Genomic DNA, 17,475 nt, shown 5'->3' with positions numbered 1-17,475 from the left:
AAAATACACACATTTTCTAAAGTCAGTTGAATATGTTAGGTCACATTAATAGAGTAGCATTTGAAAGCTGGCCGCCACAAATTTAAAACTGCACTTGCTTAACACAGACCTTAAATGGGCTTAAGGTTTTGTACATAAAGGTGTACATACATGTCAATGCTTAGAGCAGATCTATTCTGAGTGATTTATTACTTTCCTTTGGTTACTATCCCACCAGAATGGGATAAATTTTATTTAAAGATATTTCCTAAGCTTTTTGAAACTTACTTATAAGCCAGATTTACCTTCAGTGTAAGGTCTTTTAAAGAACTAATTGTGGAGATTTGATGTCTCCCCAGTCTCCATGAGGAACACAGGGCTCACTGCCATCCCCACACCACAGCCCAGCCCGGCTGCCGGACACAGAGCCCCGTGCCACAGCTGTGCCCTCTGCACTGCCCACTCCTGCCAGGGATCTGCTCTTGCTCTCCACCTCAGCTGCACTCCTGAAGCTAATATTTACTCATAAACACCCGAGTGAAAAGTTATGACTGGGGAAGTGAAGCACACACAAAGCCTGCTCATTTGTATTGAAACGTTAACCATCCAATGTGCGTGTCACCAAAGAGCCACAAGCTCCATTCTGTGGTCAGCCATGAGATAAACAGTTCAGCACAACCCAGGCATTCAGGGAGCTGCACAGTGTCTTTGGGATTAGACTGTATGTCATGAAGTCTTGCCAATACTCAGTTGAAGGCCTGAAGCAGTTTCTAAAATACAGACACTTTTAGCTTACACACACCTATTCAGACTCGGGGAGGTTTTGCTATCCATGATCTTCAATGAAAAATATTCTTTCTACCTATATATCATCATCATTAACAGACAATGAATGTCATGAAACAGTCTGCACTATAATTTTAAATAATTTTGTTTCTCACTGAGCTGTGTGGCTAGTTTTAGCTACCTATAGAGGTCAGTTCCAAAACAAAAGAACTTTTTCTGAAATTAAAAAAAAAAGTTTTTCTTTTCTTAAATTTAGATTTAATTAGACAATAACTATACAGATAAAACTATACAGAACTGATGTGAGAATAGTACAAAAGAGCAAATATTTTACTCAGGATAAAAGGGTACAATTCGCTGTATAAAATTTAGATTACAGCAATTCATGTATTTGAAAGGCAACAACTAAAGAATTGAGTTAAAACAGTACTAATTCATACACCAAGAAAACTAAAAATTTTAGACCTGAAATCGCTCTTGAACCCTCTACCTTGTCTGCATTATTGAAATGTGTTATGCACAACAGTAGTTCAAAAAGCTCTAGGAATCTATCTGAAGTCAACCATAGTCAAATTCTTGCACTGAACAAGCAGAAATTTACCTGGAAAATAATTTGGCTGAGGCAATTATAAAAATACATGTGCACACACACACACACACACACACAGGTAACATGTCTTGTTTCCTGATGAACATAGTAAATAATCTGTACCGTTTCAGTTTCACATCCATTTTACTGGTTTTTTCCTATTATAAAGCAAAATGTACACATTTTGGAAATAAGAAAAAGAAAAACAAGTTGGGCAACCACGTACATAAACGGTTGATCCAGCTTCTTCAGACACTTCCAGGTGACAATCATGTCTAGCATCCTCTCTCTCTGTAGGCAATTTTATCACCTTGAATCCTGCAACTATGAAGATTTCCTATGGGGACAGAGCAATAACAGAAAATTTTAGAGATTCTAACACATGCTTTTTAACACATATTTTAAGACTATAAAATGTGAAATTTCACCCTAAGTTTCATAACACTGAAGAAACAAAAATCCCGAACAAATTGTAAAAACTGTCTTTAAGTTTCCCAATTTAGTTCTTCTCCCCATGGAATTTATATTTACAACAAATGCCAGAAAGCTTTCCTTTTTAATTCTGCTAAAATTTTCACACTCGTGGTGCTACTGTAACGCAGTGCTATTTTTGACAAAGCCTAGGGATGAAGATTCACACTGAATAAAGCAAAAGAAGAATTCTTCTTTGAATACAATAAACACTGACTGCTTTCTGGTTAGCTTAACCAAGGTAGAAAAGAAATCACATGTCAGACCAGCAGCAGTAAAACATTTTTTCTTAGAGCTTCTTTCCCATTGAATTACAGCTGTACTTTTAAGGAACTCTCCTATAAACTCTGTTTTGTCTGGACCAACAGCCTCCTTGAGGGTTAAATAGGTAGGTCAATCCACAGATTAGTTTCTGGTAGCAAAAGAGACCTTAAAAACATCTCTGGCATCACTCCTGAGATTCAGGCACAGACAGCAATTGTAACTCTATTTTCACTTTGGTACAAAGTTCCTCAGACATCACAAAATGAACAAGAAACGAGGATTTAAGGGGTACATGATTCAAGTCCCAGCAGCGGCTCATGTTTATAGCAGCACCACCAGATCAAAAAGAAAAAAAAAAAAGTGAAAATCAAAAAGGAGAAGAGAAGATAGAGAATACATTAAATATCTTTAGGTAATCAAAGGTGATTAAAAAAGCTATCTGATACAATGTAAAGCTCCTTTATAGTCCCTTTCTATCAGAACTGCTTAGCAGGTCTGTGCCAGTGTGCTCCATTCCAATAAACATGTTAGACTTGGAACTCTAGCTCTATTCAAGTTTCCAAAAGCACTTCCATAAATTTTTACTGAATAACTTTTCCTCATGTATTTATTTGATTACAAAAAATAAGAGTTTTCTGATTGAAGTTGACAGTTTTAGCAAATACTGCACTATGACAGTGCTTTTTTTGCTATTTCAGCAATCTGACAATGCTACGCTAAATGATTTAAGATCCAAAACCTTAATGTTTTGTGCAAGAAAAGGAAAGGCTTCTACATTAAGTGACAGTGATATATGTAGTTATTAAAACATTAGGGAAAAATTTTCTGCAGAAAACATAAATTTAATCAGACAGTTTAATTCACAATTAAACTACTTAGGGCATAGTAATTTTCAGGTAGTGTCACAATGTACACTTTGACTGAAAAGTAATATATAAACCTAGAAGTAAGCCATACTCAAAGCTAAGTTAAAACACGTCAAAACAATTAGAACACTCAGTATTCTCTGCACCTCTAACATGCTGTCCTACTAATGTACATGAAAGATGTTTCATTCTTCCCAGATACAGAAACACACAAATATAAACTTCAGGAAACTCCATGAATTTTGCTGAAATAAGGTGTTAGTATGTGTCTTTCCTTTCAATGTTAGGTGATGCTACCCAGAATGTTCCTTCAACAGTAAAATCACCCGTTATCTAATAAGCTATGCTTTGCTTATACATTATCTCAATTTCAGCATTTTATTAGAATGTAGAGTGCACAAGATTCCAGCATATGGCTGCTAAGACAGGACTGGAGATCTGCACAGGCAACTTCTCTTGTCTTGCTCTCCTGTGTCTTAACAAGCTAATAAGAAGTGAAAAATTTTTGGAGTAGTATTAGGTCACTAGTGATTATTCTCATGTAATATATATGCCACACGTAGCACCACATTAAAAAAAAAAACCCCAAAATCAAACCTCCTCTCACACTGTGAAAGGACTGTGCAATTTCCATGAGAAAAAGACAGCACTAACCTCAAAATCTAGTTCTACATGCAGAAAGAACAGATATAGTCTCTGATTTTTTACAAATTCACAGTCAACTTTGACAGGTTGTGACTTGCAGTTTCTAAACATGCTAAAAATTGTCCTAGTATTTGCACACTGCTTTGAAATGTAATGTTATATTAGTTTTCAAAATAGATTAGTTTCCATTTCATCTTCAGCTAAGAAGATCTTGTAATTGCCTTGGGAATCAAAGCTATTTACTTAAATTGGTGGATTTTGATGTCAACAGAAGTATATTGCATAAATAAATTACGAGATTCAAACAAAAGTTTTAAATGGTAAAAATAAATTCTATTTCCCTCATTCAGAAAGTGCGAAATACAGGAAATGCAGTATTTTTCCTGATGGTTATTCTCTTACAGCTCAAGAAGACTCTCAGGAGACAACATGGTCATTCACATTTTTTGAAATTGCCAGCTCCTCCCCATGGCTACTTTAGCTAAAGTTCTCATAGCATTGAACTTTAAGAAGATATGACATGGAAATTTAAAAATACTAAAATCTGAAATGGTATGCAGCAAATAAACACTACCTTCTGGACTTTACTGAAGTAATTCTTTCATGGCTAAAAAATGGGGCCTTTTTTCAAACTCTGCTAGCTTGAGAAATCATTTCCTCATATTTATATTCTTCCAAAATTAAAATCTCATTTGAGACATGAGGGAGGCACCATAACAGTTCAGTTCACTGGGGAAGAACAAAGAGAGGTTCTAGCACACCTTGGCTGTCTAAGGGTTGTTACCTGTGGTTTGTAGTTTCCTATCCAGCTCTTTAGTAATGATCTTTTTATCTTCTAATTGCTGCTCAGTGCCCTGTTCAACATTTGTATTTTTATCAGGAGAAAATTGATTTGTTCATTGAATTTAAAAAGATACTGCAGCTTACATATTTAGCAAATTAGTTCAGGAACCTTCCACCCTGCTTCCCCATCAAAGCTGAAAATTACATGAAATTGAGAAATCTGTATAAAGACTGTCACTTGCCCAGAAAAGTTGTGGATGCCCCATCATTGGAAGTGTTCAAAGTAAGGCTGGATAGCAATATGAGGTGAAATATGTCCTTGCCCATATGTCCCTCCCTATGGTAGGAGAGTTGTAACTGGCTGATCTTTAAAGGTGCCTTCCAGCCCAAACTATTCTATGATTTAGTGTGAATTCATATCACAAATGAAAAAGCACTAACATGAACTCATAATGCATCATGTACCAATTTTAATTTCATATTTGGCTAATTTACAATGTCAATAAATGGATAGGCAGTCTTATAAAAAGACTATGTGTTTTTATCTTGTTTTCCTTCTTTAGTGGTAACACATTGTCTCACAAACTCACACACTGACTTGTCTAAGTCTTTTACCCGGAGCTAAGCAAAACAAACTTCTCCCTCTGACAAAGCAAGACACCAGCACCAGTCAGTAAAAAAATCCCTGTATGCACAGTTTTGATTTTTAAAAAAAATCTTTTAGTGTAACTGTCTTTTAAGTGAATTGAATTATAAATTACCTTATCAAATGGCAAAACATTCAAAATATAAATATAAATGTGTGACTTCTCTATTATCCATATTCATGATTCTTTGCTTGCTAGGTAAACAGCACTGATAAAAAGAATTGTTTTATTTCAATATTAGTCTGAGAAAGAATTTACATATGCAAATACTATAGATTTGAAGGGCCTGAAAAGACTATTTCCAATTTTAGGGATAGGTAGACCAAGACAAGAAAAAAAGTCAACATACATCCATGAAAAACAATTCCTAAACCAAGAATTTATATGTATATATGTTTTGGTGGTTTTGTTACCCCATGGCGTATAATTTTTGCACAATCCTCTGCCATTTTTCCATATATTAAAACATTGATGCTGTTGTTCAGGGAACACAAGTTATCCGAATCTGGAGAAAAAAAGCAAAAGTGATTCCAATCACTATATCTTGTCCAAAACAAAACAGCAGTGGAAAGAGATTTACAAAACAAGTTGATCTACAGTCTAACATTTTTCAATCAATGTACAAACAGGAAATGTGCTAACTACAGGTATATTGCTCAGTATACTCTTCACAAGAGGATTAAAATGAGCCTGTTGCACACCAGTGTACAATTAAACAGAAATGAAAAACATTTCCACTTGGATAATTCAACGTATAGTGTTAGACTAAGTCATATTAACATAGATCCTCTTTTATTATCTATTAGAAAATGAAGATATTCCAGGTCATAGAGATATTAATTAATAGCCTTCCAGTCATGAAGCAGAAATCATGTTGTCATTTTTAGAGTTTTCTACTTTTTACCGTTTCAATGATTTAATGTGCAAACTTATGTTTCTATGGTGAGAATGTGCATGAACTCCTGAACAGTCACTGAAAGCAGCAACACTCAGGGAGGTTAAGCATCCCTTTGAGAAACCTGGAGCCAGCAGGGAGATTGACTGAGGTCCCAACAATTCCATTCACCTCTGCTAACACCAGGCACAGGCAGCAGCTGCACACCCCAGGCTGGCTGCTCAGGCACAGGAGTCAGGAGGCTCAGAGGGAGCACGTGTGATTCTCTAGCCACTGTAAGGAATAAGCTGAGAATGAAATGGAAGGAAATGGAACGTTCCTTGAATCCAAGAGACTCCTGACAAATTACCTCCTCCACCCTCCTGACTGGAAGGGATGACAAACTTAAGACTTAAAAGGAACATATTAATTTTTCATATCATTTCACATCATGATGAACAACTCAGGTCTTTCAAAGTGCTAATCTAGCTACTGGCATTCAAACACCTGAGTAGTCAGGCGTAATTTCCTTTTCTTAAAACAGAATGAAACACAAATATTTTGCTGCTATTCAAAATACTGACCTACGTTAAAGGTGATCTTACATAGTATATGCTATATATATTATGTGGTAACTATTGTGTGCAATTTTCTTGGTCCTTCTTATGATAAGCAGTTTGAAAATAATAATAGATATAGCTAATACATTCCCAGGACAGTCTTTAAAAAAGTTATGCAACAAGAGGTCTACTGAGATATAAAGATTGTATTGTTTCCATTAACTTAGCTGGCACAAGTTTAAGAGAAACTTTTATTTTAAAGTAAATGAACAGTTTTAGAGAGTATTTTAAAGCTAACATTCTACTGAGCATTATACAAGAGCAAGAACTACTGATACAGTACCATAAATTTAAAATGTACACTTAAATGTAGTACCTTGAACAACAATCTTGAAAAAGTCTGTTCCATCTCTGAGTTTTGTTAATGGGTAGGAAAGGGTAACCATTCCCTACAAAGCAAAAAATAAAATAAAATGTTGTGAACTAAGACTGTATGCCTCTAAGTTACTGAAATACTGATAACAGCTGAAACACCTGTAAGATAAAGGTAGAATTTATGGAACAAGCATACATTGCCATTTACATTCTTAACAGAAAAAGAAAAAACAATTGCTATGGACAGCAATAAAAAGCAACATTCTTGAGATATAACAAAGGAAGTATGACATGTCAATACTATTTAGATACCATGGACTAGATGATAAACAATAAAACAGTAGCTATGGAACTATACATGTAACTTTCATTATTTACAAAAATAGCAAAAAAGACTAGCGTTTTAGCGCAAAAGCTGAAAGGCATCTGAAGAGGTAGTAATCAAAATCTTAAAAGATACAGCAATTTCTCCAAAAATACTAGCAAATGATTACAACATAAATATCAGAACAAAATCTCAGTCAAGATATAATAGATGCATATGAAGATTAAAAAACTTCTGTGAAAAAAATACAGCTGTGAGAAGAGTATTCCAAAATTTTTGAAACTGTTGTGTCCCAATTGTTTGTCAATAATACAAATGCTCTAAAGAACCTAAGATTTAAGAATTAATTCAAAATTAATTCAAAATACCTTTTTTCATTGTAATTCTGGAGTCATGATAAAGCGAAAATCAGCAACTTTAGTGGTGTTAACATCTCTTTGGAATCACTACATCTAGTTAGAAAGATGTTATCATCAACAGTACCAAAAATGTCAGTCAAGTGTACTCTTTCAAAATATGGCAGATAAAGCACTGTAACCTTCTCAATGATGAAACCACAACAATTGTTTCAATAAAGAAAAATAAAATTATTGAAAATAGACTCTGTAATATGCTTCAAAAATTACACAAACAGCACAAAAATAGACTAAAAGAGAGCATGGTAACATGTCTATAAATGCAACATTAAGAGGACAGTCAGGTAAATCACAGTGATTTTACAGTACACATATTCAGTGGGAAGCTTGACTTAAATGCTAGCAAATGCTTCTCATACCAAACCAGGATAAAATATGCAGCAGGGATCTGTTACTCCAGAGGCTTTACAGAGTAAAATGTGTCCTACAATGTGCAAACTCAGGAGTAATCCAAATCAAATTCAACAAGATTTTACCACCTGTTTTATAAAGAAATATCACCACTCCACAAAACCTCACCATTATTTACAAATGCTGATTTCCAAAATAATTTGATAATTTAATCTCCTTAACAAAACTCATTAGTCTTCTCTGTGAAAAGCAGGAATTCACCTGTTAAAACCAGAAAGGTTTCTCACGTTTTCAAAATTACAGCTTTGTTTAAAATGTCACTATATATATATATACACATATATAATTGTTCTTACTGAGATTGTCTTGAATTGTACTCACTCAGATAAATAAATGACTACAGAATTTTTTTCTTTGTAAGAAAGTCTTTGCAATGAAGCAGTTACCTCAGGAATACTCAATATTTACATAAATATTTTTTTCTTAGTAAGAAATTTCAATCTGCACCAGCACACTATTTAAAAGTGAAAGTCATTAATATGATCGTGGCTGCTTTCTGACCATCTTTATTTTTTATTTTTCCTTTTATATCCCAGTATCTTCCATAGAGTTTTCAAATTTTCATATTCTGGGACCACATTCTTTGCTATAAAGCTTTGTTCTGGCCCCTCCACTTTCCTTTGCATCCCAAACACCTACACTATAGTAGGTGTTAGGATAGTTCTCTTCCCCAGCTACTACCCATTTCCTCATACTGCCCCACTGCCTTCTTCACATGCCTGAAACTCTTAAGTCCAAACTTCAAAAGAACCTACCTTAGTAAAACTTGCTCAAATTGGCTCTTCCCTCACAAATCCTGCACTGCTTATTGAGCTCAGAAGCAAACTTCTTCCAAAAGGGTTTTTCCAAAACCCTTGACATTCCATATGCCACTAGATACACTCACAAACCCACCATGTACAATTCCTCTGCTGCATGTGTCTCCATTCTTATAAGGCCTTCCTCCCTCAGTTTGGTTCCATAGCTGATTTGGCAGCTGATTTTAAGGTTTGGTTGAGATTTGCCACAGCAAAATGAAGAGCATTATGAACTGATAGGAGAAAGCGTCATGTTTAGTTAATAGATATGATCACTGAGCTACAAAAATTACTTGTGCCATTTTTCCACAAATTTGAAACTTTCAGTTTTCAAAGAGGTGCCAGGAAGATAAAAATGTCTGACTGAGGCACGCAAGTCAGACAGAAGCATCCCAAATGCTTTTTGCTGCTTTTCCCAGAACACATTTTATAAAAATGCTCTTCTGCCCTTCCTTCCTTGTCAAAGCAGGACCTGATCCCTATTTTGGCAGGTCTAGAGTGACAGTGTGCCACCGCTAAGATAACCTAACATCACTGCATTCTAAGGTTCACTTCAAGCTCAGCCTGCAGAACTGGATTTTCCTTCACATTTAATGGTGCATTAGCACCAGCTTTATCAGCTCCCCAGTTGTGCTGTTTATGCCAAGCTGTTTTAGTCACCTACTAATCCATGTCAGCAGCAGCATGAAGTTCTCTTAACATAAGGCAGAAGTCTGAGAAAGACTTCTTTCTCAGACATTCTATACACTTTCCCTTTCAGAATCAGCTATACCACTGCCTATATGCTTTAAATCATAGTCTGGTAGTAATTGCTCTGCTTTCCGAATGGAAACATATATTTTGGTCGAAACATTTATATGCATTAAATGCATTTATAATGTATTTTTGTCTCCTTCACCACTTTCTTCTGAACAAGAATCCCTGCTCTTCCATGTCAGGGCTGCTTGCAGACACAACTCTTCAAAGCAGGAAAGTCTATGTATCATGCAGGTGAACAGGGGCAGGAAACTACCCCCTGAGGAATAAACCCTGTTTGCTAGCAGCAGTGGCTATTGACGTTTCCATTTGTTCCTTTACAGGACCTGAGGGAGGCTGAATCATTCTCAATCAAATCACCGCCTACACTGCTCAACTGCTGCCTGCTTCCAAACAGGGCAGTTCTGCTCCTTCACTACACCAAAGTGCACCACTCCTGGCATCAATTTGACACCACAATGATCCAGTGCAGAGTGACAGCAGCAGAAAATTATCCTCTCTCCAGCAATATGGATGGTCTTCTGCCAGTTTCCTTCTCATAAATGGACTCAATCACAGGGTCATATAAGCACTAGATTTGGAACTGAGAATATACAGCTGTGGTAGCAAAAAATGTTTCTGTCGGATACAGAAAAACATTAGATCAGTTAGCTCATATTTTTAAAATGTTTGTGCCATTTTCTGAAGGATTCAAGACAAGTTAGGTTTTCTACAGAACCAAATTTCCTTAATTCTTCCCCCTTTTTTTAATTAACAGACTGAAAGAAAACCTAGGTTAATGCTGATTTCCTGATACATAAGCATCAGGCATGCCTAAAATATTCTCAGAGCCACAGACAAAAAAAAGTTAAACAGGATAGAAAAAGAACACACTCGAGAATTGACAGAGCATTTTACAGAGAATACTTGTTTTAGGCATGAAAAAGGTTATTTCTGCATTTTACTAGTATAGCAGGATTGTACTTCCAATCCAAAACACATCTGGGATTACTGTCAAATATAAGTGCACACTTGGTAATGATACAAAAGACTAATTGACTAATTGTGTCTTGATGCTGGTAGTTGTTACACTTTTCATAATACTGGATATTGCATAATTTCATACAAAAGGAGAACTACTTTAGAAGTTTTTTTAGTTACTCCGAAATCTGACCTTTAACAGGATTGGGGTGCCTATTACTATTTCTGTTAAATAAAATACTACTTATCCTCCCCCAATCCCACAACTTTCAGCAAAACATTCTGCATATTAATGTGTTTTTAAATTGGCGCACAGCCTATAAACTCTGAAAAGAGAAACTCCTACAAAATTTTAGTCTGATAACATAAGAGAAAGGGACAGGACTGTGAATCAATGAAGGTAATAGTAACAGGCAATGAAGTTCAAGAAGATCATAATTTTTCATTGCTTAAAGATATGCAACAGATGAACACAAAGACACACCAAGTGAGATGGAATACAAAAGCACCTTGCTAATGTAACAGGAGCTATTTCAAAGCAAAGCAATATTTTTTTTACTGGTCAGTTTACCTGAATGTATTTGTTGGTATGATCACATCCTTCCTGCAAATGTTTTAAGTCCTCCTTCTGCAAATGGCTTGGTAGTGGAGGCTCAGATTGTCCTTCAATGATCTTCAGCAATTGAACAGGCATAGCTGCTTTATCTAAACAAAAATAATGAAAAGAGTCCTGAAGCTCCAAATTTTGTAAAAATTAAGAGTTACTGGAAGTTGCACCTTACTCAGAAGGGGAATATTTACCTATTTCATAACAAGACAGTTTAATTATGTAAAACTAAGAATTTTCAGAAGGATTAGCCTCATCTCTTAGTACCATACACAGCAAGAAGAAAGTAACACTTCCTTGGCAATAGACAACCATCCAAATTACTTGATTTTTCAAACATTCAAAAACACCATAAATGGCAATAAAATATTACTTTACATATAAATAAATAGAAATACTATAAATGCAAAGGGTAATGTAAACAGTGTTAATATTTTATGTACAGATATTTTATGTACAAAAATACAGATAAAAACCACGCAAAGACTTTGAATGACTCCTTCCCCAGCACAAGGTCGTGGATAAACAACTCATATTTAGTTTTTTCCCATAAGAAAATTTGACTGCAAGAAATTAAAACATTTTTCATTTTAACTGAAAATGAACAAGAGATGCTTATGTACAAATTGAAAAATTTTCATCAATGAATCAAGTAAAGAAAAAATAATAAAGAAAATCAGATGGGTATCTACAGATGCTAAGCATGGAAGGCACTCGAAACAAGGTAAGAAATGTATGACTGTGTAATCTGTGGTCTGCCCTCACTGTAACAAAAGTCAATGAAATAAATTACTAGTGACAGAGTCACAATGCTGAGAATAGGGAAGAGGAAAAGTAGTCTATTGCAGTGAAGTTACACATAAGAGAAATAGAAAAAAGTGATGTAGTAATAAGTAGCTATTGCTGTATTTTCTCATTACATTGCCATCTCATTTCTTCCGGGGGTATCTTGTCTTTGCAGGATAGTTTTTATTTCAAGTGGATACCTAAAAAAAGGTGCAACATTATCAATCTTCTGTTTGCAGTAGGTTTCAATAAATTAAGGAAAAAACTATTTCTGTTTTCAGAGGGCAGTATTATAGCCACAGCCCTAATTTCAAACAGTTTTAGCAATTCTTATATGATACTAAAGAACAGGAAAGAAAGTACTTCCTTGAATGGACACAAAAACTTGGTAATCTACTCAGTAAAAGCTTAAACCACACTTCAGTTACAGTTCAAAAGAGCTTATGCAGTGCTATGCAGACTGAATTCCTACAAAATATTCAGTTATAATTAAATGGAATTGAGAAACCATTGCAAAATGGAAAGACCAGTGAATCATAAGTTACGAACATAAGTCAACACATACAGAGAGCAAAATTATACACATTCTTTTAAAAAGCACCTTATTCAAAAACATAAAAAATCCACCTCATTGTTACTCCAGTATCCAAAGATACCAGACTTCACTAATAACTCATGACTATTTCTCTTGTGATTGACCCTTCTTTATCCTTCCCCATTTACAGCAAACTCCCCAGTGCTGCTATTCTTGTCTAACAGACGTAAGCAAGAAGTCACTCATGACATATCAATAAAATACCTTGGTTTGAGGATGTCTCAGCTGCAATGGCATATATAGGGTGACTAGCTTTTTTTTTTTCCTAGCTTCCAATTTACATGAGGAGGAAGGAGGCAGAAATGAAGCATTATGAACTGACTACAATCCCCATTCTCCGCCCCCTGCACTGCTCAGGGGGAGAAATTGGTAAAGAAATTGGAGTGCAGCTAAACTCAGAAAATGGGAGAGGTAGGGGAAAGGTCTTTAGACTTGCTCTTATTTGTCATGACCCCACCTTAGTTTGATGACCAGCAAGTTAAATTATTTTGTTTGAGTCTCTTTTGTCCATGTAAATGGTGAGGGTCGTACTTTTTCCTCCCTATCCTCCTGAGGGGAATGATGAGAGCAGCTTTGGCAGGCACCTGGCCTCCAGCCAGGGTAAATCTATGACAGCACAGAGCTGGGAGGTACAGCACCAGACAGATTTCAATTTCTGCTTGAGCAGAAGTAAAAGTAAAAGCCAGTTACAGAGATGAAGATGCTGTTCCTGCTTTGACTAGTGAGGCATTAGAAGTTAGAACTCCAGTAAGATGCTACTGGAAGAGACTAAAAATGATGCCTTTATCTGTATGTTTTCAAACAAACACCATGACAGCATTGTCATTAGCTTACTAGGATTTCAAGTCTCTAGTGAAAAGAGCAACTGGAAGATTTACACAGCTTTTCAGTTCAAAGTATCTACTTCCCACTTTATTCTAGCAGACTGAGAAGCTGATGTATTCCACCTAGAAAGAGTCAACTTCAAAGTTAATCAGCAATATTGATCTTCAGCCAGCAACCGTATAATGAGCCAGGGAGATATACAACATAACAGATTAATTATTTTTTTTAATCTTATTTCTCTCTGTTACACTACTTGAGCAATTAAAAATAGATTTTTGTTTGGTTTGTTGTTTTTCTTTTTCCCATAAAGATGCCTTAACAACACACAGCATCATAAATAACATTCCAGTAGAAAACAAGTGGGATGTTCTTACAGATCTTAAACTCCTATATATATAAACTAAGGTCATGTGTTCTAACTGCTAATATCTGAAGCTTCCAGATTCTTGTTTCCAGCAATTAAAAACCAAAGATATGAGTATCCAGTTCTAAGAGTTAGAAAAGCAAATTTTCCAAAACAAACTGATAGATCATTGGCATTCAAAGTCCACATGAAGACATTTTTGGTGCTGTCCTTGGTGTTCCCAACTCCCCTGGAGAGCAACTAAGTGCACGTAAGTAAGTCTGTCAAACACCTTTGCTGCTCTCAAAAGCCTGACTAATGCTGACAGGAATAATTCCAACTTGAGCCTAAGAAGCCTGCAAATGGTGTGAACAGAGCCAAACATAAGGAAAGATATTGGAAAACATCCCCAAACAAAACCAACAGAGGCTGCAAGAAAGCATGGGACACTCCTTGAAGAGGAGTGAGACTCAACACACACACAGAGCAGAAAGAAGAAGACTGTGAACTACAAATACCTTTTGCCTTCTAGTAATTAAAGTGACAAAAATTCAGAGAGTGAGCAAACAAAAAGCTTCACAACTTTAACAAAGAATTATATGAAAGGATGTAGGATGTTTAAAGTAGACTATATACTGTATATAGGATGTAACCCACAATTTAACAGCCCAGAGAGAATGTGATATGCACCACTCAAGTGAAATAGAACTCTGATGATGGCTATAGTCTCAACTCTTATGTGCTGCTCTGCCCTATCCTTGACATTCTGCCTACTAACTAGAAAATTTAGTCCTTTCTCTACTACCAAGAAACACTTCAGTCATACACAAAAATTACATGAAGAGAATAATGTCATTTTGCAAACAGAAGAGAATAAAACACGTGACTATGTGCATTTCTGAAGGAAACCTCACCAAAGTCTCATGAAGAATGAAGGAATAGCCAAGAGCATCAGCATCTTATTGGTGTGGTCAGTCACAGTGGCAGATACCTGAAGCCCCTGTAAACACAAACACTAGTCAATGCAATATTCAGCTGACTGACCAAAGTTAAAATTATTATGAAAGAAGTCATGCTTCATTAGAAAAGCACACACCTGTGTAAACCAGCCACACATTCCCACTATATTTTATGCAAAACTTTGTCATAAAAATGAACATTTGTGGCTTGAATAGGCAGTACAGAACTACCACAAACCCAACCCACCATCACAAGACAAAGCTTTTGTCACACAGCTGTCTTAATGAAATCAAGAAGACAATCAGTTAGCAGTGTGTAGTCTGTCTATAATTTTTTTAGAAGTCTGATTTTGTAATATATTAGTTCCTAGAGAATTCTCAAGAGGTGAAAACATCATGTCAGGTTAACTAAAATAGAAGGAGAAATAAAGTTAGTTCCCTCAGCTGCAAGGCTTCAGCTTGCTCTTGCTGAAGAGCACTTATCTTTTATGGGAAGTATGTCCTTGGCTGTTCCTACTCGTAAGAACATAGGGATACTTAGTTTCCTTAGAAGACAACTAGGTTCCTTAAGCAAATAACATTTCCTTCATTTCAGATTAAAATTCACTTATCTGGCATTGTACAAAGGCGACTACAGTCAAACGTTACCTGTGGAAAAGGGATTCTTACACAGCCATTACCATCTCAAGAGCACTTCAGCTCCAGAGAGCAGCGGCCTCAGGAGCAGAGCGCTCTCTGCAGGTCCCACACTTCACACGACACGAACTAATCGCTTCACAAAGTCACTCCACCGGCTACAAGAAGCCGAGGCCTTTAGAACCAAGACCATCAACACAATTATCAACAGTGTTTACTCAGTGCCCGGAGAGAAACTTCCAAAGCCGTGGAGCACTGTGTCCCGGAGCAGAGCCGGCGCGTAGGGCAGCCGCGGACCGGAGGGAAGTAAAGCCGGGCCCACAGACCCGCCGGCCACCGTGTGCCAACCCCGTTTATCTTTATGTTTATCTTTATGCTTATCTCTATTCCTATCCCTATTCTTATCCCTGTCCCTCTCCCGCCTCGCCGCCGCCTGCGCAACTTCCGCCCTCCCGGCGCACCGGCCGCGCGTTGCGCATGCCCGGGCGGCGCGCGCACGCGCAGCGGCGGCGCCGGGCACGCCCCGTCCTGCAAGGACCGGGACCGGGACCGGGACCGGGACAGGGCAGGGAATAGGATGAGACGGGATGGGAGCAGGGAGGGGCTTGAACGCACTGATGCTCTTCTGGTTTCTCTTCTGGTTCTGTTTTTTTCATGTCTGCAAAAGATCTGTTTGGCAATTAAAATTACGGTGAAGTGAAATCGTTGAAAGCGTATGCATTGTAGGTGAATTAGAATAATCTGGGAACATCAGTTTGCACTGCAGATTAATTTAAATGGTTACTTGATCTTCTGCTCTTAACTTCTCTCCTTTTTTGATTTTTTTTTCAATTTTTTTTTAAATGTTATTAGATTTTTTCTATTAAGTAATTTTAAGCCTAGAAGAATTGGAGGCTCTTATCCCTTGTGCTGTATATAATCAAAAGAGAAGAAAACAAGCAGAATTTTGATAAAAGAATACCCCAGTTTTATGTGTCAACAAAACAACTGGGTCTGACAGAAATCTAGCATGAAGTCTGCTTTTTTGCTTTAATTTTTAATCCTGTTTTCGAACGGTAGTCCCGTTCCTCTCCAGGAGGACGGCACGGGGCAGGGGCGGGGGCGGGAGAGGGAGCGGCGGTGGCGGAGGGCGCGGCCTGTCCGGGGCCGGGCTGTCCCCGTGTCCCCCTGTCCCCGGGCCGCTGCAGCCCCTCCTGCAGGAGCCGTGCCCTCCCGGGCCCCCGGCTGTTCCCCACTCTCCGCTCCAGCTGCGGGAAGCGCCCGCTCCCAGCCCCGGGACCGCGAGCTTCAGGGCCGGCAGCGGCCGGGCCTGCGGGCTGGCCCCTAAAAGGGCCATGCCACGGCCGTGTTCAGGCCCACTTAAACCTGTCACTGCAGAAAGTTAAAAATCACGGGGGAAAGAACACCCTGCTGCTTCCTGGCGTCTGTTCAAGCGGCTTTGGAAACCAGTATTCCTCTTTGACGGCGACACGGGCTCCCTGAGGCTCGCCGGTGTTTGGATGCTGCAAGTTGACACATGCCAGGATGCCACTGGCACATGCCAGGATGCCACTGACACATGCCAGGATGCCACTGACACATGCCAAGATGCCACTGGCACATGCCAGGATGCCACTGACACATGCCAAGATGCCACTGGCACATGCCAAGATCCCGTTTGCGGTGCCTGCCAATTCAAAATTACAGCAGTCGTGGCTCAGCATTGCAAGAGTGATGCTTCTTCCTTTACAGACTTCAGCTTTCTGTCTCCAGTACCTCAGAGATACATGTCCTGCCAGTCTGTGCTCTCTCTCTTTTCTTCCCCATCTCTGCAATCCTGAATATCTGGGACGGCTTTCTTTTTCTTGTTTCTCATCACTTAGTGATTTTTAAAAAGTCCCACTGGAAACAATTTTCTCCTTTCTCTACCTTCAAATCATTTCCTTCACAACCCTCCTCCTATTTTGGAGCTGTTTTAGTTATGTCTCTGGAGTGTTTTATAGTTGCACTTAGAATTCAAATCCAATTCAAAAAGTGGAACTTGGATCCATCCATGTTCAGGAAGCCTCTGGAGGGACATCTATGCTTTGTACTCATTTTCACCGTTGACAACCTTTTCTGGAACAGGCTTCTTTTCTTTGATCATCACAGTTCTCAATAAATTTTAATCCTGTACCTTCCATTGGGTATTGATGTACCATGCTTCATTATGAACAAAAATATTATTAAGACCATGTTATA

At 37.7% G+C, this 17,475-nt stretch overlaps 1 protein-coding gene across 2 annotated transcripts in view; it reads right to left on the bottom strand.

Annotated features, from left to right (window-relative positions):
- Positions 1-15,665, bottom strand: part of POT1 (protection of telomeres 1) — a 59,647-nt gene extending 43,982 nt beyond the window's left edge. Inside the window, exons 1-6 of one of the 2 annotated variants that reach the window (XM_064422227.1) lie at positions 15,268-15,665; positions 14,575-14,660; positions 11,076-11,209; positions 6,841-6,913; positions 5,444-5,535; positions 1,581-1,691 (exon numbers count right to left, since the gene is read on the bottom strand). In XM_064422227.1, the coding sequence (XP_064278297.1) occupies positions 1,581-1,691; positions 5,444-5,535; positions 6,841-6,913; positions 11,076-11,198 (399 nt within the window). In that variant the 5' untranslated portion in view covers positions 11,199-11,209; positions 14,575-14,660; positions 15,268-15,665. Of the gene's footprint in view, positions 1-1,580; positions 1,692-5,443; positions 5,536-6,840; positions 6,914-8,746; positions 9,121-11,075; positions 11,210-14,574; positions 14,661-15,267 lie in introns of those variants that run through there. The other variant, XM_064422228.1, reaches the window with a different exon arrangement.
- Between the last annotated feature and the right edge of the window lie 1,810 nt (positions 15,666-17,475).

Source organism: Passer domesticus, chromosome 5 (assembly GCF_036417665.1).
Source record: "Passer domesticus isolate bPasDom1 chromosome 5, bPasDom1.hap1, whole genome shotgun sequence".
NCBI classification, from domain to species: Eukaryota; Metazoa; Chordata; class Aves; order Passeriformes; family Passeridae; genus Passer; species Passer domesticus.
Note: the sequence above shows the minus strand (reverse complement) of the source record. Positions and strands in the feature narration are given on the sequence as shown.